The 23,530-nt window shown below is 40.7% G+C and overlaps 1 protein-coding gene across 1 annotated transcript; it reads left to right on the top strand.

The window, feature by feature from the left end:
- The first annotated feature begins 133 nt into the window (after positions 1 to 133).
- LOC139470854 (uncharacterized) lies at positions 134 to 22,347 on the top strand. The gene is made up of 9 exons (XM_071253176.1): positions 134 to 263; positions 6,648 to 7,354; positions 7,756 to 8,053; positions 9,016 to 9,183; positions 9,673 to 9,846; positions 14,729 to 14,878; positions 15,420 to 15,525; positions 15,829 to 15,950; positions 21,914 to 22,347. The coding sequence occupies exons 2-9, from the start codon at positions 6,753 to 6,755 to the stop codon at positions 22,202 to 22,204; spliced, it is 1,911 nt and encodes a 636-aa protein (XP_071109277.1). The 5' UTR covers positions 134 to 263; positions 6,648 to 6,752; the 3' UTR covers positions 22,205 to 22,347.
- Positions 22,348 to 23,530: the final 1,183 nt, after the last annotated feature.

The raw sequence follows: 23,530 nt of genomic DNA, 5'->3' as shown, positions 1-23,530 counted from the left end.
GTCCCGGCGAATTGCTTTAGATCAGTGTCCCTTTAAAAGCGCTGATTAAACTTTCGTGTGAACCTCCTCACACAGTTCTAACTAGCGCATTTAAATCATCTATGTTGGGTATAATATGGATTTTCCCGGTTTTCTGATCCGGCTTTTGTTTTGGTCCCGGTTGGTAAACTCATCATGAATTTGTTTTCACTGGACTCAAGTCGACTTGAATAAGTTCAATGCGGCGATAAAGCTTGTACGGGCGCAATGGGCCAAGCAAATTTGTGAGTATCGTGTTAAAATGGATATTTTCATTGATGTGGGTTCATTTATGGTTATTAACCATGTACGTTAAGTTTCCACGTTTTCATCGCCGGTTTGGAGTATCGGTTGTTTTGACTTTTTCTATGGCCGTTTTGACTTTATATTAGGGGCCTAACCGTTGAGGCCGTGGTGACCTGCTCCCGGTTGGTGTACCATGTTTTCGTGTTATTTAGAGTAAATTTGAAACTAATGTAAGTGAGCAACCAAGATATTCATTAAGTATTTATAGGTCTTCACTTGGATCTAAATTTACTGTATATTTTATATAAACACCTTGAACCGTGGCAAGAAGTAGGGCTGGGACGGGTAACTCGGGTCCTGAGTAGGACCCGGGTACCACTGGCATGCGTTCAATAGGCCGAGGCGCTTTCTGAGCGTTTACTTAGCTCTCTCCGCGGACGTTTGGGTGCAATCGAACGATGTGTTAACTGCCGCCGGCAGAGGGCGCGGTTTTCAAAATGGCGTCCAAGACTGATTTTAGCAATATTTTTGAACATTGTGTATGTGAAGTTTTATTGTTTAGAATAAAGATACAATAAACTTACCGTTAGTTAGACGGTCACCGATTAGACAACACAACTTTATTTAATGGCATTATCGTCATATACGTCGGACCGAACTCATGTAATCCTACCGACTTATACATAGGAAAATCAAAATATAGACTGTGATTGCGTTGATTCGCCGCTGATTGCGTTCAGCCAATTGTCAGTGACACTTGACACTGAGTGAGATTTCTCAGTTCGCTGTACAAGTCACTAATTAGTGGCAGATGGGCTTGTCAAGATATCAGTTCGCTATAACCGTTAGTTCGCCCTAAACATAATAAACCAGCTAATCAAGCTAACTCATATAGAAAAATATCCCTAACTTCAAACTTTTGTAAAGTAATGGAATCAATGGGTAAAAATAGATTACAACATTACCTAACCCCAAAAAACATCATAAACCCAGATCAAAGCGGTTTTACTCCTGGCCGCTCAACCCTAGATAACCTTGCCTGACTAGAGCAAGATATTAAGACAGGACAACCAAATAAAGAATATACCACAGGCATCTTCTTAGACTTCTCTAAAGCTTTCGACATGGTATGGCACGACAGGCTAATACAAAAACTTAAAAAATAGGACTCAAAGGTCAGATAATAAACTACATCCAGGACTTCCTAAACAATCGTAAAATAACCGTGGGTTTAGACCAAACACTATCGGACCAATGTCCCCTAGAAAATGGCACTCCCCAGGGCAGTATCCTCAGCCCGACCCTCTTCAATATAATGATAAACGATCTATTCGAGGGCCTATCCCCTAAAGTAAACACATCGAAATTCGAGGATGATGGAGCCCTCTGGATCCGCACTAAAAGCATTAAAATGGCCCAAAATTTACTCCAAAAATCTCTTAATAAAATACAACAATGGGCTGACAAATGGGGCTTCTCCCTTAACTCAGCAAAAACAACAGGAATAGTATTCAAACCCGCCTCCCCAATCCTCCAGCTAAACAACCAAACAACCAAATTCTTAGGACTTATTTTCGATGAACATCTCACCTGGGATGCTCACATCCAAAACCTAACAACTAAATGCAGTAAAGACCTAAACACCCTAAGATGCCTAACTGGCTCTAACTGGGGAGCCTCCAAAGATACCCTCCTCTCTCTCTACATATCACTAATTAGATCAAAACTAGACTACGGCTGCGCCATATACAACACCCTAAACAACTCTCTATCTTAAAAACTTGACTCAATACAATATCAGGCCCTCAAACTAATTACATGCACCCAACATGGCACCTCCTACACTTCACTTCAGGCATTTACAGGAGAAATGCCACTAAGTCTACGCAGGGAACAGCTAAGCTTAAATTTCTGGGCCGCGTCCCAATCAAACCCTCTCATCCAAAACTTAATAAACCAAAATATCAGCCCCAAAAACCAAGCTCTAGCTCATAAACACCCCTTACTTACCCCAATATCCCAAAGAATAACAAACTACCTCAATGAACACCAAATTAAAAATCTTAAACAAAACTGCAAACAATCAAATATCTTCACCCTTAAACTTATAATACCCAAAATAGACACAACACTAGCTAGCCAAATAAATAAACAAACCGACCCAAACATAGCTAAAACCACCACACTAGCATACATACACGAAAACTGGCCAAATTGGTGTCACATTTACACGGATGGATCTTCAGATCCGACCTCCAAACACATAGGTTTCAGAGTCCATACCGCACAACCAACTAAAACCATACAATCCTTCCGACTCCCAAACAACCAATCAATATTCACGGCAGAACTAATGGGCATGGCCTCAGCCCTCCATAATCAAGAATAAAAAAAACACAAAAAAATCCTAATACTTACAGACTCCCTAAGTGGACTGCAAGCCCTCCAAAACAAAAATACCCCAAACCGACCTAAATTAATAAATCAAATACTTAAAAGCTCCAACAACCTAACTAAGGCAGGCAAACAAATAACCTTCTTGTGGATACCCGCCCATGTAGGAATATACGGTAATGAAAACGCCGATAAAGCAGCTTAACTATCCCTCAAAATCCCAGAAATAAGCTTAAACTTACCAATCTCAAAATCAGAAATTAAAAGCGTAAACAAGCAAAAAATCACCAAAAAATGGCATAACCTTTATCTAAACTCAAATAGCCAAATCAAAAAAGTACTCAGCAAACCACTAACCAAACCAAAAATTCTCCATCCATCAAACAAAAAAAAGACAGAGTAATCACTAAACTCCAAACAGGACACACCAACCTAAATAACCATCTAAAAAAAATTAAAAAACATACTACAGGTAACTGCCCACACTGCAAACAACTAGAAACCCCAGAACACGCACTCATCCACTGCACACACTACCTAACACATCGAACTGCATTACAAACCACCCTCAATCTAAACAAGGCTCTCACTCTAGAAGCAATACTAAACCCACAAAATAAGCTAGAAAACTTCAAGGCCTTAGGCGTATTCTTAATCAAAACGGAACTAATAAAACGCATCTAAAAACACTATAATCTACCAAATCAAAATCACATAAACAAACAAACATCCACCATACCCAGCTCCCTTAGTTCTCCTCCCCAACCCCATCGGCATCTATTCCAAATCTCAAAATTCCCAAATTCTATATAAGCAACCCCTAAAGCCCCCTCTTGGGTTGCACACACCACTTTCGCCCCTTTCGGAAACACATTAAATGGCCTGGCCGGGCCCGTGTGCGAAATACGCATCAGTCGGAAAGCGCACGTTAAATCTCCAAAGTAAGTAAGTAAGTAAGTTAGTTCACTGTACAGAGTTCGTTATGTACGTAAATGTTATATGACAAAAATAGAGGAGATAAATCGTGGATTTTGTAGTTCATTGTATCCGTTTGTATGCATGTTGTAAGATTCAACTAAATGGATTGGTGACTTGGTGGATTGTGTTTCATTGTACCCCATTCGTGACCACTTGCCCCTTTCCGTAACCCTTCATGTCCCGGAAGAACACAAGTTGGTCACGAATGCCCTGACGGCATGGGACGTTGTCCAAATCACCCACTGGTAAAGTTGTCAAGGACAAAATCGATTATTTACAGTCCGCCCTGATATTGCTGGAATATTGTAGACTGCAGTAAAAAGGAACAAATCTCAATTTTTTAGATTTATTTTAGAGACGACAGACACCTATGAAAATATCTGAATTTACGTTTTCTTTGAGTTTCAACAAGTATAGGTTTATATCGCATAATAATATATGTCAATTGTTTACAAAAAGAAATCATATGAGTGTTATTGGGACAAAACTGCAACTTCATACCAAATTTTATTATACATGTATCTTGTTCACAAACAGACGCATGAAAATGATTTTTCTGTACTGAAATTAGCATGGGTTGCAAGGAAAAATACTCTGTGCTGCGAGGGGCTTCAAAATGCAGCTAAAACAATTGGGTTTTCCTGGTTTTAGCAAGTGACAAGTCTTCCAATAAATGTAACGTGGTGGTATCAAACTTCACCACTGAGTGCGTGTATGTCTAACAAGTTGTTCGATGTCGAAAATGTAATGTTCACAGGCCCGCATTTGTCCATCTTTGTCCCTCAGCGTGCCTCCTCCTCACTATGCGCGGAGGCGCTAGAAAGTGCTCTCAGCGTGCCTTTCGTTCATTAGGAAATATTCGGAGGAGCTCGCTGGTGCCTCAGCACCAAACGGCTTATTGAATGCACCTCAGGACTACCTCGGACCCGTGGTTAGTCATGTGATATATTGTTTAATGAGAAAAACTCACTTTAGCTCAGTGGTTACACTACATGTCGCTAATGTTCGCATTCCTTTAGACGTGCACATGTTTTAGTAAAGATAAAACTTCATTCAACTTCCGTGTGTATGCATGATCTGATCGTTTGATACATGCATCTAAATAGTTTTGGCCAGGGCTGCGGTAAAACAATTCCCAATCAGACATTTTGTTCCCAACTCTTGAGACCTGCTGTTGGTACCTGGGTAGGGTCGGTTAATAGTGGGTCGGATACCCGGGTAGTAAATTTGGACTAGCAAGTAGTGTTAAACTCAATCAAATCCACTGCAGCATTTTCTGAAGTCACAAGTTCTGTGAATGGACCTGCGTGGCCAGTACAGTATAGAAATAATATAACGAGTTCAAGATAAAGCCCAGCTTATGTTTTGTATTATACAATCTACACTGGACGATCATACATCGACACACAGTTTGATATAAACACCAACATATACTCAACAACAAAAGTTCCTGTGACACCAATATTTTAGTGTATTTTTCAAACAAGTAAAATTTGATTTTCAATCTTGTAGTACATGTATGGAATCAAGTCACAAAAACGCAACTGCTACAGAAAAGCATGCATTCCATGCAAAAGTTGACTTTTATGCAAGCCCCATGCATTTCACTACCCAAGAATTGGTATAAAAACATGTGCGTTAACGGGATTCCATATGCATTGTTCAGCATCGTGCTGACAACAACCACTCAGAAAAACAACAAAATTACGCAATTAATCAACATTACGAAATGCCCCGCCTGTCTGAAAATGAATGTCTGCGAGCCATTGGTATGCTTGAAGCAGGATTGAGTCAGTGTGATGTTGCAAGACAATTTAACATCCACAGAAACACCATACCAACCTACGAAATCGATTCCAAACAGCAACAGTGACTGCAAAGAAGCATCCCTAGCCTTTGACGAATATCTTCACAAACCGTACGTCGTCGCCTCAGATGTGCAGGGATTGTCGTCAGAAGACCCGCCAGACGTCCCATTTTGGCAGGAAACCACCATCAAGCACGTCTACACTGGTGAAGACAGCGTCTATGCTGGACAGCCATGCAGTGGGGACAAGTTCTATTTACTATTTCGTTTTCACCTCAGCCACAGCGATGGACGGATTCGAGTCTACCGACGTCAAGGAGAATCATTGTGTCATTGAAGAAGATCGGTTCAGGGGTGGCAGCATTATGGTATGGGGTTGGATTACAGCAAGACAGAGGACCTATTTGATAGTGGTAGAGGGAAATCTGAATGGACAGCGCTACCATGACGAGATCATTGGCCCTGTTGTTCTACCGTTTTTGCGTTGTCATGGCCCAAGCATTACCTTTCAACATGACAACGCCTGGCCTCATATTGCCCGACTTGTTCAGGATTCTCTTCAACAAAACAATGTGAATGACATCCCCTGGCCGGCTCACTCCCCTGATCTCTCACCAATCGAGCACATGTGGGATGATGTGCCTTCGACGTCAACCACGTGTCCACAGACACTCCAGGAACATCGAAACATGCTCCAGCAGATATGGACAGATATCCCACAGGGCTTTGTGTGACGCCTAGTCCATTTCATGAGATGAAATGTGTTGCTTTCATCGCAACCAGAGGTGGACACACTCGCTATTGATTTGTAAATTGACATTTTGGCATGTTGCTTTTTATGAAATCATTCTGAAGTCAGTATGGCAAATTAAACCATTTGAACACTTACAGGAGTCTTTTATCTGTTGCAAACCTAAATTGTTTCAGATTTGGTAAAAAACATAACTTTGCATTAAGTCTTATTCAATGTCACAGGAACTTTTGTTGTTCAGTATATGTACTGGGCAATCATGTCAGCGTTATTTTTGTCTTGGATACATACAACTCTAAACACAGAGAAATCAGATCTTATAAATACATAACCCTGCAACAAAACAACTTTTGGGAAGATTTGTATGACACTCTTTGAAATCTTCGTAGGAAAGAGCATGCCTGATTGGTACCTTAGATATGTTAAATCATGTGACCTATCTTGTTTTTCCAGATATGTGACAGCTGATATACAGCTAATCTAAGATCAGCCAGTACAGTTTTGTTATCAGTAATAAATGTGACAAACTACAGGTGCCAGTATATTCTATGCTTCAATATGGCCAGGTGCAGTGCGTTTACGCTTGTGCTTCTTGTCTTATTGTACTTATGCGACGGGAGCACTTCAGCTAACAGTCTTGAGGATATGGCAGGCATAACCACTCAACTGCTAAAACTTGTGGAAAAGCTGCAAGTGAAAACCTCAACAAGATTTATACCGTTTGTAGAAATGCAGAAAGACAAAGGATTGTATGGGAGTGATGTCAAACTGAACTTTCATGGACCCCCTGATCTCGCTATGGTCAGACGAGACATGAAACTTTTTGACAACAATATGTTTGTCACCTCGTGGGTGACCATATGTTTGTTAGAGGCTTTTAAATATGGCGGAACCCATGCACCATCTTCTGAACAGCTACAAATGGCGCTCTCAGCTATAAATGAATACAGAAATAAAAACATTCCCTATACAAACTCTCTCATGGTATTTTGGCCGCAAGTGTATAATGACAGTGTGCAAACATATCAAAGTACTCCTCAAAACCTGATCAGTATGTACAAGCTGATGGAACATCTCCCGTTGGGTGGATTAGAGAAACTGCTGAAATGGCTTGGACTTGCAAATCTGGAACATATCGTAGAAGACATAATGAACATGGAGTAAGTATCACTGTGTACAGGCTTCCTTCTTTGGAGTACAGCAGGCTTGTTTGGATATGACTAAACTCAAAGTAGATATTCCTGCACTAAGGCAGTACCTAGACTTGTCAGCACAGGAAATTCCATCGTTGCGTTGTAACCACAAGAAAATCACAAGATGGCTGCACCCATGGCTTGTATCTTGGGATGGTCTCGTCCACATTTTAAAGTTCACTTTGAGGGGTACATGTATGTATGATTTAAGGCTTTGGTCAGGAATTTCAAAGTAGATCATGGAAAGGTGAATTACTCTCCAACTATTTGTTTGTAGTGGCAAATTGATATTTGAACCATGTTTCTATTACTAGGAGATGGGTGATACTTTTCTGTACTTATTTATGTAAATTTGCTTTTTATTTCAGAGGGGTTTTTCTAAACGCCTTCAGGATACCCCCAGATTTTGATGACACATTTGTAAACCTTGGTTTGGGATCTCTTTTAACAGACCTTAAGTCCGTATTTCCAAATGAGCAAGCTCAATGGTCACATGATAATACCAACCTCTCCTCAATCTTTGATGCACTAAAGCACTATGCTTATAGGCCATTTTCCAATGAGAGTAGAGTGAATACCATTGATCCGAGAACATATTTCTATCTGAGAAAATTCTTGGAAAAAGCCAGCTCATCTGGGCAGGATGTCGCCCTTGTGCCAACTTGGGTAAGTGTTATCTACTGCAATTGTGTATGAAAAATAGAACTGACAAAATTGATGCTTACGTTTTCTCAAAAACTAGTAATAATTTACTCTGTGCCGATGTAAATGATTTATCTGTGTTTCATACAAGATAACCTTGTTCAAATGACAAATGTTTCATATATGTCTCTCTGGCCTCTGGAGACATGGCTTATATTCTTCCCCAGCAATGTTGCTTGTACTTGTAGTAAGTGATGAGTACGTGGGGGATCAAGTGGTTTGGCTCGAAGACTTGATTGACTGTCATCGTACCCACCGCCATGGGATGTTGCTCATTCCTTCAGTCACAGGTTTGCCATAACCTGACACAAGTATTTACTGCAGGCAGTAGCTGGAATATTGCTGACTGTGGCATAAAATAAAAGCAGTTACACAAACGTATTGGGTCTCTTTTAAAGCTGTATAACATGTTCTGTACTATTATGATTAAATAGTTACTGTTATCATGGTTATACAGAACCGAATTAGGGGCAGGGGTGTCCCAGTCATCTAAAGTGCTGCAATTCCCTGTGCAGAGTTGCATCCCTTGGGCACACCAGAAACCTATGATTGTGGGTCTGAATCCCAGTTCGCCCTGATTATGTTTCTAGGTTTGTGAACACCATACCCGTGCTTGTGGGTTTCACCAAATTGGTAAAAGTCTCAGACCTGCATCACTTCGGGCTTTCCTCCCACATTAAGCTGACACACCATGATGTAACTGGAATACTGTTTAAAGTGGCACTAACTCACTCACTAATTAGAATCAAATTTGTAAATAATTGTTTAATCTGTTCATTGTGTTGAAGTTCATTGTTTGCAACACTTCTATGATATGTATTATAGGCCTTGAAAAAAGATTGATTGATATTTAGATAGTGGATTTATATGGCTGAAGTATACATGTGTTAATGTTTGTCACTGATATCACTTTTTTTTTGACACAGATACAAGATATAGATGAGACGCGCTACATGTATGCACGTGGTGACGTCATGCCATTTAACATCAACAACGTCGATGTAACTGTGTCAGCGAATACAATATATGGAATTACATCAGCAATTTTGACTGGACTACTTCATCCCCAGATTCTAGATGACCAGGATGTGCAGGTAGAGAACGATTGTATTGTCCTGCCTTATTAGTTGTCCATGAGTATGAGTTCATGAATATATAGTCCTGCATTGTCAGTTGTCCAAGACTATGTGTTCATGGATATATAGTTCTGCATTGTCAGTTGTCCATGAGTATGTGGTCATGGACATTTAGTCCTGCATTGTCAGTTGTCCATGAGTATGTGGTCATGGACATTTAGTCCTGCATTGTCTGTTGTCCATGAGTATGTGGTCATGGACATTGAGTCCAGCCTTATCAGTTAACCATGACTATGTGTTCATGGACATTTAGTCCAGCCTTGTATGTTATCTAAGAACTATTCTAACTATGGGCTGTAAACAAGGAAACCTGTTCATTACTTGGACCTTTTTCTCATGGGCACTACTGTTGGGAATAATCCTTTGACTTGAATTAGATTATATGTTAACTGTTACCATACTCCAGTGTCAAGATACATGTCTGTTTGCTTTATTTTCTAATTGTAGAAGATATACCTGAACACAACTTCAATGTTGATCCATGAGATCAACACCAACATGACAGACAGACGGGATCTGGCACTCACATACTATCCGTCCTTATTTGAGTTCTATTGGTTCATAGCACGGACTGTATGCTTGATCAACACGAAGACACGCACAGGGCCACTGCCACATGAGGTTACACCAAGTCTATCTACATACTTTGGGATCTACCCTCTTATGTTCTTGTTAGTGGTGTGGGAAATTGTCTGGGATTTTCTTTTTAAAAAAAATGGCATTTGAAAGAAGTAATTGACACTGGAAAATATAGATCGACAATGTGCACAACTAATATTTGAACTGTTACTGGTCCAGGCCGCTATGGACATACACGTAAGAAACTATTTTTTAACTTACCTCTCCACAACAGTATGCAATATTCCTTCTTGCTTTGATCATATAATAGTGTAGAACATTGTGAAAACAATCCACCAGAACACACCCTCCGATCCCTCGCTCCAAGCATGCTTGTTCATTACTGATCACTTTTTCCATGATCGCCCGTAGTGAACGGATGCGTTTACGGTTGGATTTGTTTGTCATTTTGGTTTGAGGTGTATATATCTCCCTATATACACTTCTCTACAGGTTCCAAGCTGTTCCTTATCAATAAATATCAAATAAACGGCTACTTTCCTCTCGCACACGTTTCTTTCCCCGTGATTACTAACATGACTTTTGACACATAAATGCTTCGTTTTGGTTTCCCTTCTTGTATTTTTTCTACCTCCCTTCGTTTCGTTTAATCTTCATCCATATTATACTCTCTTTTTCTGTTGTAGATTCAAAGATATTATGGATGATGTGATCATTTTGGAGATGTTGTCGGGAGTTGACGACGACCTTCGCCATCTTCGAAAGTGCATGGACTGCCATGGCAAGAAATTGACAGCCATGAATGATTTTGACAGTCTTTGCCCTGACTGGACCAGCCATGCTCTGAATCCCTGTACCCACTTATCCTCTGACCTTTTCAACGTTTACCTGGCTAAACTTTGGTAAAGGGATCACCAATAACTACAGTGCCAGTCTTTGAACCCCCCTCGTAAGGCTGCGACTGTCACCTCCACCGCCTCTGGCCTCACCATCAGCTGATTCTGTCCTTGAGGCTACCTCGCCTGGTACGTCGCCTCTTTCACTGTTGTCCCCCATTGTATCTGTTTGCTCAGGAGCTTGTCCCACAGGTACTTTGATAGCTCATGGTACTACTATTGCCTCTTCGGCTGTAACATCAACCTGCCTTCTGTCATCTGCTACTGATGCATATTGGCAAGCCCTGCATTGCATTCCCATCGTGTCAGTTGATGTGGAGCCTTCAGGTGCCTTATCAGACTCATGCACCTTATCAAGGGCAACACCACTTCAAGTGCAGGCACCCCCTCGGACGTATCTCCAGGCTCCCGGCGCATCCTCATGTGGAGCAGGCGCCCTACACCTTAAATGATTGGATCCTGTGGATCATGGATGTCCTTAAACCAGAGGAACCTCTTCCTCTGCCTTCTGCGTACTGCTCCTTCGATCCAAAGATTACTGCACCATCCTGCACTCATCATTTGGTCAACAGTATTCCTGCGCTGTTGCAGCAGGCTTTGGGTAAGGTAGCTCTTAAGAGTTCACTTCCCAAACCTGCCATTACATTGTTCCGCTTTAAATTACATGGGATTTCCTTTCCAACTTGGTCACCTCCCCTTGATGTAGAAGATGCTAAACTTTGGGTCGTTCCACGTCTTCGCACCTCAAGATAGGTGATAGATCCCTTATATCTGCTGAATCTTTTGATTCTGTTGATATTCTTTTGTCCCTCCTACCATTGTCACTTATTACTACCTTTGTTCAGGCTTTGGTTATGCGGATTGGCCTGACAAAATCAGATTTTTTTTGAGAATTGCTCTCAGCGCTGGATGAAATCGCTTGTCTCTTAGAGGACTTGGCACAACTCCTTATCCACGCCACGGGCTCCCTCCTCCTTATGCTTATATGAGGGCTCTTTCCACTGATCAAGCCGAATTAAGCCACTGTTCAGGCACTACAGATGTGTATTACCCGGCTGGGGGCATACCTTTAGAATTAGAATACAGTAGCACAAACTTTTCAAACACGTGACTGTACCCCATGAAGTAATTTGTTGTATTTTGTTGCCAGTTACACCCCGCGAAACAATGCCCTGTGACGTCAGGGGTCATCGAGTGTGCATAAGCTCCTCCCAGTGATCTATCATCTCTACACGCAATGTCACTGAATATGCCCAGAAATGTTGAGAGTTTTGAATATTTGTCTACTAAATATAGCCTGCGGCGGTGAATTTTATAGCAAGCACTAGTTTATAAAAGCACATTTTTTATACATTTTTTAATTTTCGTTTGTGGCTAAAATGATGATAAATGGGAACTAATAATACACATATTATTTTTTGTATTCATTAATTTTCATTATTATGCACAGGAATGCAGTTTTAAGATATGTTATATTGACGCTGAACACATCCAAATGTCACAGGTGTTAGGGTAGGTTACTCCAAACTCTACCCTTAGCCCTTGGATCCCCTTTACAACCAATCACCCCTTGACGATCATTAGGGTTAGTTCCCCGTTTAGTGGCTATTATTGATTCTATAGCTGCTTCTAATATTCTTCTCACAAAAACATTGAGAAAAAATTGAGAAAATGATTTAGTATCAAATATTGTGGCTATTGGAAACTGTCCTGGAACATTCACACAAGCCACTTTCATCTGCTACATTTTTTCAGTACTGATTCAAAAGCTAACTCACTCTTGTGTTGTCACTAGCCATTCTTATGCCTCCCTCGTTCCTTACAATTATCAACATTATCCTTTTAGTGTTCCCTACCACACTTTTCTGTCACAAAAATCACCCGACATATAATTAAATCCCATGTCATTCATGCGTACCCGCGAGGTCGACCCCTGACGTCTGACGCCTGGAGCCATTTTCAGTTCTCCCCATATCGGCTCATTCCTCACCACTCGGTATCTTGTAGATAACAGAATGGCATCAGGATAACTCATAAGTGTACGTAGACTAAAGTTGCGAGACACCATGGCTACCCGTAACCTTCGTAAGTGTCCGTCACCTATTGACCCTTTTCGTTCAGTTCCGTAACCGCGTAGGCATGACTAGTTAAATTTGCACTTAGTTTCACAGTGTTGACGTAGCTCAGTCAGTTAGCTGTCGGGCTAACAATACGAAGGTCGCAAGTTCACGTCTGACAAATTCTCACAAAAACTTGTTGCTTGTCTTTGAAACATGTGACCTACTGCAGAGATCGTCCTCATGAGAAGTTGTGGTACTGTATTCTAAAGGTGCTCCCGCCCGGGTACCCAGTACACCCTGACCACCCCATATCAACCAAAGGCTAAACTGGGTACAATGTGTGAAGCCCATTTCTGGTGTCCCCCGCCGTGATGTTGCTGGAATATTGCTAAAAGCGGCGTAAAACCATACTCACTCACTCACTCACTCACTCACTCTCACTCAAAGGCTAAACACCTCACCTTACTCCTGCGTCATAGGCCGCATTTTGCCAGTCATCTAAGGCCAGGTCCACAAGGGGTTACAGTCAGCCCGCTTCCTCGGAAGCTGGGTATGAGGGTGCTTCCCATGTTGGTCGTCCCTCCTCACAACTCTCCTGTCGGCGATTTTGGGATCAGCTCTTATTGGCCCAGTCTACTCGCCTGAGAGCCAGTCTTAAAACTACCCATATTTCCTAGTCTGCTCAGAAACACACACAATCGTCAACCACACCCATTTCCAGAGTTGTGGGATCTATGCGCGTGATCCATTTGCAGAACGCCTTGACGACTCCATGTTTCTCTACAGCGGAGGCTCATGCTATTCGTCAGACACACCTCCCTTCAACAGCCTCTTTGTATGATCTTTCTAGGCTAATTGTAGACAACATGATATGGATCCCAATGTGGCTTCTATACCGTTCATAGCTGATACCTCAGCACCTTCCCATCTCTCCACTGCTTCTGGACTCGCCGCCATCCTTCAGGGTTACTGTAAGGCTGATCAGTGATTAAAATTTTGACTTCTGGTCTGGGACTGGCTCTATGTCACCTCCTTGTATCTCCCAACGAACCTCTCTCCAATGTGGAATTGGTGTCTCTTACGCAGAGAACTACCTTCCTTCTATCCTTGGCCACTGCGGCACGTCAGTAAACTCCACGCTCTTGAAGTCACCCAAATCCAGTTTAATCGTGGTCCACGTACCAAGGGTACTGCGTATCATGAGGGCAACTACAGTTCGCGATCTTTTTAGCAGCTCCAGTTGCAACATAATTTCAGACCCAGCCTTACCTGTAACCAGACATGGTCGATGTATTACGGGACTAATGAAGTTGAACACACTTATTGGTTGAAGAGAAAGTGGCAGTCTAGTCGTGTAGTCCATGCTCTGGCCACACTACTCAATTGCAAATGGGGATATGCAGTTGACCCTACCGTGGGATAATTGCATACTGTTGTGGAGGGATAACTTAAACAATATAGGGAATCAGAGTATTCTCTGTACCTATATACTTATCCTGACCCAACAGGTCATGACTGCCCACTGTCCATCCCCTGAATAGTGGCTCCACTTCAAGTGATGAGTAGTGCAGGATCATGCTGGGAGCGAGGGGGTCGGAGGGTGTGTTCTGGTGAGGATTGTGTTCATGATGTTCTACACTGTTATGTGATCGAAGCAAGAAGGAATATTGCATACTGTTGTGTCAGGATGAGTGTATAAATACGGGGAATACTATGATTCCCTATGATTATGTAACATAAATGAAGTTACAAATAGACATGAACTCGAAACAGGCACAATGTTGGAAATCAGTTATGAAATAACTACTTTAACCCACTTATAAAAAACATCATTCTTGAGTCACACTAAACATACGGTACAAGGATGTAGGTTGAAGTAATGTGTCGTGGTTAAACCTACAGATACATTGTCGATGCGGGCCCCACATCTTTAACGTACAATATGACCATCTATTTAACTATTTTCAGCTGCTGTACACTGTCGGAGCTCACCTGACTAGCTCCCTCCGAGGGGCCATGACACAGGCCATCTTGTTGGCAGGGAAGTCACAGGGAAACACCACCTATTTTGATGACTTTCTTGGAGACAGAGACATGACAAAAGATAACAAGACTCAAGTAAGCATCATATGTAAGCACCCTTGGGGCCTGGGGTAGAATGGCAGTCTATTGTCGCAAGAGGTGCCTAAGATGGATCTGTGTGATCAGGGTTTGTGACTTGGTTGATTGCGTGTCATCGGCTTATGGCTTTGCTCATAATAATAACCTCTAGTTTATCTGTGGTTTTATTATGAACCGGTTGTTGTGAAACAGCTGGGAAATGATGACTGCAGAGTAACGCTTCTATTATGTGTACTTTTGTAATTAATCCTGACTGGAGGAGTCAAGGCAGCTTGGAAGCAATGTGATTGGGACATCATAACAATTCTCCACACTAGCATGTGGTTATTAAAATGCCATCACATGGCCAAATAATCATATCAATATGGTATGTATTGTGGACCTAAGTATTTTATAATTGATGGATAATATATTCTTCGTGTTGTAAAAAAATGACCGAAACAAATATAACAGAGATATGGTTCAGTAATACAACTGAAGCATACGATCACAGTGTATAGGATGGTGTGAAGTGTAACTGTACATTCTTGTGTGAAAGATCAATGGTGAGGACCGCATATTTACAACGGCAATGGCAACCAATGCTCTCATCCAAACGTGGGCGGTTTTCGACGAGACACAGGGGAAGCTATTCTGGATAAAAGGTAAACACGACTGGCGGAAACGTCAGGGTGCGTGCAACTGTAGCGACCATTTATTGTTCTTGACCAGCATTCCTTGTTCACTTCCTCTAGCCTACACATCTATATATGAATTATCTTGTTCAAAGCAGACCGACTATCTCTAGCACCCCGGACTGAAATATGGGTGCAGACTTTCCTTATTATAATTGGTACCTTGGTATTTTCACAGATTGTCTCAGATCTCGCTTTTTTTTAAGATGCAAAGTCATCAAGAAACGGTACGATATATTACCCACCGACTACTATATATTTTGTATATTACAGAAACACCAACATCTGTTAGGGAGACTGTGGGGAAATCTGTTCAATGGCTGATCAACAATGTACTAACAGGACAGTACAAGCCTTGGAACGCCTTCTTCTCGGGGTCATCGAAAGGTCACGAGGTACACATCGACCTAACTTCTACAATGTGATCTATATTGTTTTCAATACTTAAGCTATGTTATCTGTATTTACAGTCATGATAGTATACCTAAAACCCATATCACTACATTGATGTAGCTATGTATGCGTCTAAAGTTTGTTTTCATTAATTGTTGTAGAAAGTAGTTATCATTCTTTGTTTTTAAAAAGTATCTAGAAATTCTTTTGAAAAACTTATCAATGAACATAATTTGAACGGTTTCCTATCATGTTCAGCAAGTTTAGATGCTGTATTTTGTCTGTTGTGTTCAAATAATATTGGGTTTGTTTTTCTAGTGTTGTGTTCACATAGTATTGGGTCAGAGTTACATCTGTTGTGTTCACATAGTACAGGGTAAATGTTACATCTGTTGTGTTCACATAGTATACAGTAAATGTTACATCTGTTGTGTTCACATACTATAGGTTCAGTGTTTCATCTGTTGTGTTCACATAGTATAGGGTCAGTGTTACATCTGTTGTGTTCACACAGTATAGGGTCAGTGTTACATCTGTTGTGTTCACACAGTACAGGGTCAGTGTTACATCTGTTGTGTTCACATAGTATACGGTAAATGTTACATCTGTTGTGTTCACATAGTAGAGGTTCAGTGTTTCATCTGTTGTGTTCACACAGTATAGGGTCAGTGTTACATCTGTTACTTTCAAATAGTATAGGGTAAGTTTTACATCTGTTGTGTTCACATAGTATAGGGTCAGTTTCACATCTGTTGTGTTCACATAGTACAGGGTCAGTGTTACATATGTTGTGTTCACATAGTATAGAGTAAGTGTTACATCTGTTGTGTTCACATAGTATAGGTTCAGTGTTACATCTGTTGTGTTCACATAGTATAGGGTCAGTGTTACATCTGTTGTGTTCACACAGTATAGGGTCAGTGTTACATCTGTTGTGTTCACACAGTACAGGGTCAGTGTTACATCTGTTGTGTTCACATAGTATAGGTTCAGTGTTACATCTGTTGTGTTCACATAGTATAGGGTCAGTGTTACATCTGTTGTGTTCACACAGTATAGGGTCAGTGTTACATCTGTTGTGTTCACACAGTACAGGGTCAGTGTTACATCTGTTGTGTTCACATAGTATACGGTAAATGTTACATCTGTTGTGTTCACATAGTAGAGGTTCAGTGTTTCATCTGTTGTGTTCACACAGTATAGGGTCAGTGTTACATCTGTTGTGTTCACATAGTATAGGGTCAGTGTTACATCTGTTGTGTTCACATAGTATAGGACCTGTGTTACATCTGTTGTGTTCACATAGTACAGGGTAAATGTTACATCTGTTGTGTTCACACAGTATAGGGTCAGTGTTACATCTGTTGTGTTCACAGAGTACAGGGTCAGTGTTACATCTGTTGTGTTCACATAGTATAGGGCCAGTGTTACATCTGTTGTGTTCACATAGTATAGGGTCAGTGTTACATCTGTTACTTTCAAATAGTATAGGGTCAGTGTTACATCTGTTGTATTCACATAGTACAGGGTCAGTGTTACATCTGTTGTGTTCACATAGTATACGGTAAATGTTACATCTGTTGTGTTCACATAGTATAGGGCCAGTGTTACATCTGTTGTGTTCACATAGTATAGGGTCAGTGTTACATCTGTTACTTTCAAATAGTATAGGGTCAGTGTTACATCTGTTGTGTTCACATAGTATAGGGTCAGTGTTACATCTGTTACTTTCAAATAGTATAGGGTCAGTGTTACATCTGTTGTATTCACATAGTACAGGTTCAGTGTTACATCTGTTCTGTTCACATAGTATATGGTCAGTGTTACATCTGTTACTTTCAAAAAGTATAGGGTAAGTTTTACATCTGTTACTTTCAAATAGTATAGGGTAAGTTTTACATCTGTTGTGTTCACATAGTATAGGGCCAGTGTTACATCTGTTGTGTTCACGTAGTACAGGGTAAATGTTACATCTTTTGTGTTCACATAGTACAGGGTCAGTGTTACATCTGTTGTGTTCACATAGTACAGGGTAAATGTGACATCTGTTGTGTTCACATAGTATAGTGTCAGTGTTACATCTGTTGTGTTCACATAGTATAGGGTAAGTGTTACATCTGTTGTGTTCACATAGTATAGGGTCAGTGTTACATCTGTTGTGTTCACATAGTATAGGGTCAGTGTTACATCTGTTGTGTTCACATAGTATAGTGTAAGTGTTACATCTGTTGTGTTCATATAGTATAGGGTAAGTGTTACATCTGATGTGTTCACATAGTATAGGGTCAGTGTTACATCTGTTGTGTTCACACAGTATAGGGTCAGTGTTACATCTGTTGTGTTCACATAGTATAGGGTCAGTGTTACATCTGTTGTGTTCACACAGTATAGAGTAAGTGTTACATCTGTTGTGTTCACATAGTATAGGGTCAGTGTTACATCTGTTGTGTTCACATAGTATAGGGTCAGTGTTACATCTGTTGTGTTCACATAGTATAGGGCTAGTGTTACATCTGTTGTGTTCACAAAGTATAGGGTCAGTGTTTCCTCTGTTGTGTTCACATGGTACAGGGTAAGTGTTACATCTGTTGTGTTCACATAGTATAGAGTAAGTGTTACATCTGTTGTGTTCACATAGTATAGAGTAAGTGTTACATCTGTTGTGTTCACATAGTACAGGTAAGTGTAACATCTGTTGTGTTCACATAATATAGGATGTATGTCACCGCCATTGTTTTTAGTGACCATAGGCATTACCTCAATAGTGTTCACCCTTTTACATGTGCTGAGTTCACGGAGCATAGAGTAATTATTACGTCCATTGTGTTCACCGGGTGTAACATCTGTATTGTGTTACATCTATTGTCTTCCTACAGGGTCTGTATTATGTCCATTGTGGTCACCAAGTATAGATTCTGTATTACGTCCATTGTGTTCACCAAGTATAGGTTCTGTATAACAGCCATTGTGGTCACCAAGTATAGGTTCTGTATTAAGTCCATTGTGGTCACCAAGTATAGGTTCTGTATTATGTCCATTGTGGTCACCAAGTATAGATTCTGTATTGCGTCCATTGTGGTCACCAAGTATAGATTCTGTATTACGTCAATTGTGGTCACCAAGTATAGATTCTGTATTATGTCCATTGTGGTCACCAAGTATAGATTCTGTATAACGTCCATTGTGGTCACCAAGTATGGGTTCTGTATTACGTCCATTGTGGTCGCCAAGTATAGATTCTGTATTATGTCCATTGTGGTCACCAAGTATAGATTCTGTATTATGTCCATTGTGGTCACCAAGTATAGATTCTGTATTACGTCCATTGTGGTCACCAAGTATAGGTTATGTTCAGCGTCCATTGTGGTCACCAAGTATAGGTTCTGTATTATGTCCATTGTGGTCACCAAGTATAGGTTCTGTATTACGTCCATTGTGGTCACCAAGTATAGGTTATGTTCAACGTCCATTGTGGTCACCAAGTATGGGTTCTGTATTATGTCCATTGTGGTCACCAAGTATAGATTCTGTATTACGTCCATTGTGGTCACCAAGTATGGGTTCTGTATTATGTCCATTGTGGTCACCAAGTATAGGTTCTGTATTATGTCCATTGTGGTCACCAAGTATAGATTCTGTATTATGTCCATTGTGGTCACCAAGTATAGGTTCTGTATTACGTCCATTGTGGTCACCAAGTATAGATTCTGTATTATGTCCATTGTGGTCACCAAGTATAGATTCTGTATAACGTCCATTGTGGTCACCAAGTATAGGTTATGTTCAACGTCCATTGTGGTCACCAAGTATGGGTTCTGTATGATGTCCTTTGTGGTCACCAAGTATAGGTTATGTTCAACGTCCATTGTGGTCACCAAGTATGGGTTCTGTATGATGTCCTTTGTGGTCACCAAGTATAGGTTCTGTATTATGTCCATTGTGGTCACCAAGTATAGGTTCTGTATAACAGCCATTGTGGTCACCAAGTATAGGTTCTGTATTACGTCCATTGTGGTCACCAAGTATAGGTTCTGTATTATGTCCATTGTGGTCACCAAGTATAGATTCTGTATAACGTCCATTGTGGTCACCAAGTTTAGGTTCTGTATTATGTCCATTGTGGTCACCAAGTATGGGTTCTGTATAACGTCCATTGTGGTCAACGAGTATAGGTTCTGTATAATGTCCATTGTGGTCACCAAGTATATGTTCTGTATTATGTCCATTGTGGTTAACCAAGTATAGATTCTGTATAACGTCCATTGTGGTCACCAAGTATAGATTCTGTATTACGTCCATTGTGGTCACCAAGTATAGGTTCTGTATTACGTTTACTGTGGTCACCAAGTATAGGTTCTGTATTACGTTTATTGTGTTCACCATGTATAAGTTCTGTATTACGTCCTTTGTGGTCACCAAGTATAGGTTCTGTATTACGTCCTTTGTGGTCACCAAGTATAGGCTCTGTATTACGTCCATTGTGGTCACCAAGTATAGGTTCTGTATAATGTCCATTGTGGTCACCAAGTATAGGTTCTGTATTATGTCCATTGTGGTCACCAAGTATGGGTTCTGTATAACGTCCATTGTGGTCAATGAGTATAGGTTCTGTATAACGTCCATTGTGGTCACCAAGTATAGGTTCTGTATTATGTCCATTGTGGTCACCAAGTATAGATTCTGTATAACGTCCATTGTGGTCACCAAGTATGGGTTCTGTATTACGTCCATTGTGGTCACCAAGTATTGGTCCTGAATTACGTTATTTGTGGTCACCAAGTATAGATTCTGTATTACGTCCTTTGTGGTCACTAAGTATAGGTTCTGTATTATGTCCATTGTGGTCAACGAGTATAGGTTCTGTATTACGTCCTTTGTGGTCACCAAGTATAGGTTCTGTATTACGTCCTTTGTGGTCACTAAGTATAGGTTTTTGTGTTATGTCCATTGCGATCACCAAGTATGGGTCCTGTATTACGTTATTTGTGGTCACCAAGTATAGATTCTGTATTACGTCCATTGTGGTCAACGAGTATAGGTTCTGTATTACGTCCATTGTGGTCACCAAGTATAGGTTCTGTATTACGTCCATTGTGGTCACCAAGTATAGGTTCTGTATTATGTCCATTGTGGTCACCAAGTATAGGTTCTGTATTATGTCCATTGTGTTCACCAAGTATAGGTTCTGTATTACGTCCATTGTGGTCACCAAGTATAGGTTGTGTATTACGTTTATTATGGTCACCAAGTATAGGTTCTATATTACGTTTATTGTGTTCACATTGTACAGGGTTTGTTTTACGTTTTTGATGTTCAACCAGTATACGGCCTGTTAACCTGGTATAGAATCTATTTTACCATTCCTGTGTTTACATGGAATCGGACTTGCATTGTTTCTGGTGTTCACCTGGTATAGAATCTATTGTACCATTCCTGTGTTTACATGAAATAGGACTTGCATTGTTTCTGGTGTTAACCTGGTATAGAATCTATTTTACCATTCCTGTGTTTACATGGAATAGGACCTGCATTGTTTCTTGTGTTCACCTGGTATAGAATCTATTTTACCATTCCTGTGTTTACATGGAATAGGACCTGCATTGTTTTTGGTGTTCACCTGGTATAGAATCTATTTTACCATTCCTGTGTTTACATGGAATAGGACCTGCATTGTTTCTTGTGTTCACCTGGTATAGAATCTATTTTACCATTCCTGTGTTTACATGGAATAGGACCTGCATTGTTTCTAATGTTAACCTGGTATAGAATCTGTTTTACCATTCCTGTGTTTACATGAAATAGGACTTGCATTGTTTCTGGTGTTCACCTGGTATAGAATCTTTTTTACCATTCCTGTGATTACATGGAATAGGACCTGCACTTTCTGAAGTGTTCACATGTTAGTCTGTTACGTCTATTGTGTTCTGTGTGTGTTTGTTTAACAACACACTTAATCTCCCCACAGAGCATGCCCTTCTGGTATCCTGTCAACCGGATGGAGTACCTGAATGGCACTAAGATTCCAAATGACCAACACTTCCCGTCTTCCCCCTGGATAGCCGGCTTCAAGGGAGTAGTTTCAGAGGACAGGTACCTGGAAATGTGTCACCAATACCATTTTGGTGAGAAGACCCCAATGACTTTTTCCGGCTATAATGTTGGAAGTGGGTACTTCCCTTTCTGGACGTCGGATGCATATACCTATGCGTCGACTACGCTGGCCATCTCCCAATACAGCAACATACATGTGGAATAAGTTTCATCTAGAAATATCCATGTACTTCCCTCTTAATGTATTATGGACAAGTGAAGTTTAGTTATTTATGAAATGTTTCAATAAAAACAACTTTCCAAACACAGAGGAAAATATTCATTCGGCAATAAAGCAATTGTATGTAAACAAACTCAGATATACTTTCCATGGCTTTGTGTGAGCAACATCCTGTGATAAAAACTGCCGTTCAGTTTTCAAAACTAGCACTCCATCCATTCCTGAGACTGAAATAACAGAAACCTACATACAGACTACAACACGAGTTCTGGTCGCTGTTTGATACTGTTTTTGATAGGAGTATATATACACTTAAAAACATATCATACAAGCACATTTTCTTACTAAAACAGACGTCAATGTCAGTATGTTGTGCCGCATTCGCTAACATCATTAATGGAGACTGCCATGCAGCTTCAAAAAACAATTTCACATTATCCGCAAAAAATTGAAATGTAAAACAAAAGTCACAAACCATCAGCATTCAAATGCTACATTATTGGTACACAGTAACCTAGGTTTTCCCTAAAATCTATCAGGTGGTCCGGCTCAGTGACTTTATTTAATGCATGTCATGATACCCCGAAGGGGCATTACTCACGACATGGACATGGATGGTTTTATCAGCCACTGTGATATAGCTGAAATATAGCAACAACAAAATTATGTAGCTCTGCCCTGACTCTATGGGCTACTTGATGTCACTGGCGCCAGCAGCTGAATGTGAATGATTTTACATTTTAAATTAAGTGACTTGTCACATATGAACACCAAATACAGAGAAGCACACATAATGTTCCACCTTGATGGCTCTTGACTTGTAACTATTCCAAAGTGGGCACGTGTTGTTTCCTGTCCGTTACAAGTAGGATATTTCTCACGACTCCGGGTCTACAGTAGCTTTACTACACAAATTCTCTTTTGGTTAAAAGAAATGAGTAATACAGTTTGAGTTTGGTGTAAACGTATTGAGACATAAAAAGTGTTGTAGGGTGTATCGGGAACGGCTATTCCGGACGGGAACAATGCTCGCGGTATGAAGTTTGCAAGGTGCCAGGAACATCTTCCAAGACTGATGGAAGTTAGTCCTGTCAGCACGTGGCATCGACGAATCAAGAGTACAGATACTAATAACAAAGGACGCTATGTCATTATAGAGACATATATACGAGGCAGTTCAGGCGCAATTTAAGCTTACGACACTCGGGCAGATGGGCAGCAACTACCAGCTAACAGAGAAACTAGACTAGTGTATTCATCAGCATAGGTGACCTGACTCCACGCACTCGTCACACGCCAAGAGCAGCCACA

This window comes from Haliotis cracherodii, unplaced genomic scaffold (genome assembly GCF_022045235.1).
Source record: "Haliotis cracherodii isolate W230 unplaced genomic scaffold, xgHalCrac1.p SCAF_21, whole genome shotgun sequence".
NCBI classification, from domain to species: domain Eukaryota; kingdom Metazoa; phylum Mollusca; class Gastropoda; order Lepetellida; family Haliotidae; genus Haliotis; species Haliotis cracherodii.
Note: the sequence above shows the minus strand (reverse complement) of the source record. Positions and strands in the feature narration are given on the sequence as shown.

Bases quoted from the DNA above. Each gene is read 5' to 3' on its own strand.
- LOC139470854 (XM_071253176.1), top strand. From the start codon at position 6,753: ATGGCCAGGTGCAGTGCGTTTACGCTTGTGCTTCTTGTCTTATTGTAC. The intron at 9,184-9,672 runs GTAGAGAACGAT...TTCTAATTGTAG, and splicing joins TAGATGACCAGGATGTGCAG to AAGATATACCTGAACACAAC. The intron at 14,879-15,419 runs GTAAGCATCATA...CTTGTGTGAAAG, and splicing joins CAAAAGATAACAAGACTCAA to ATCAATGGTGAGGACCGCAT.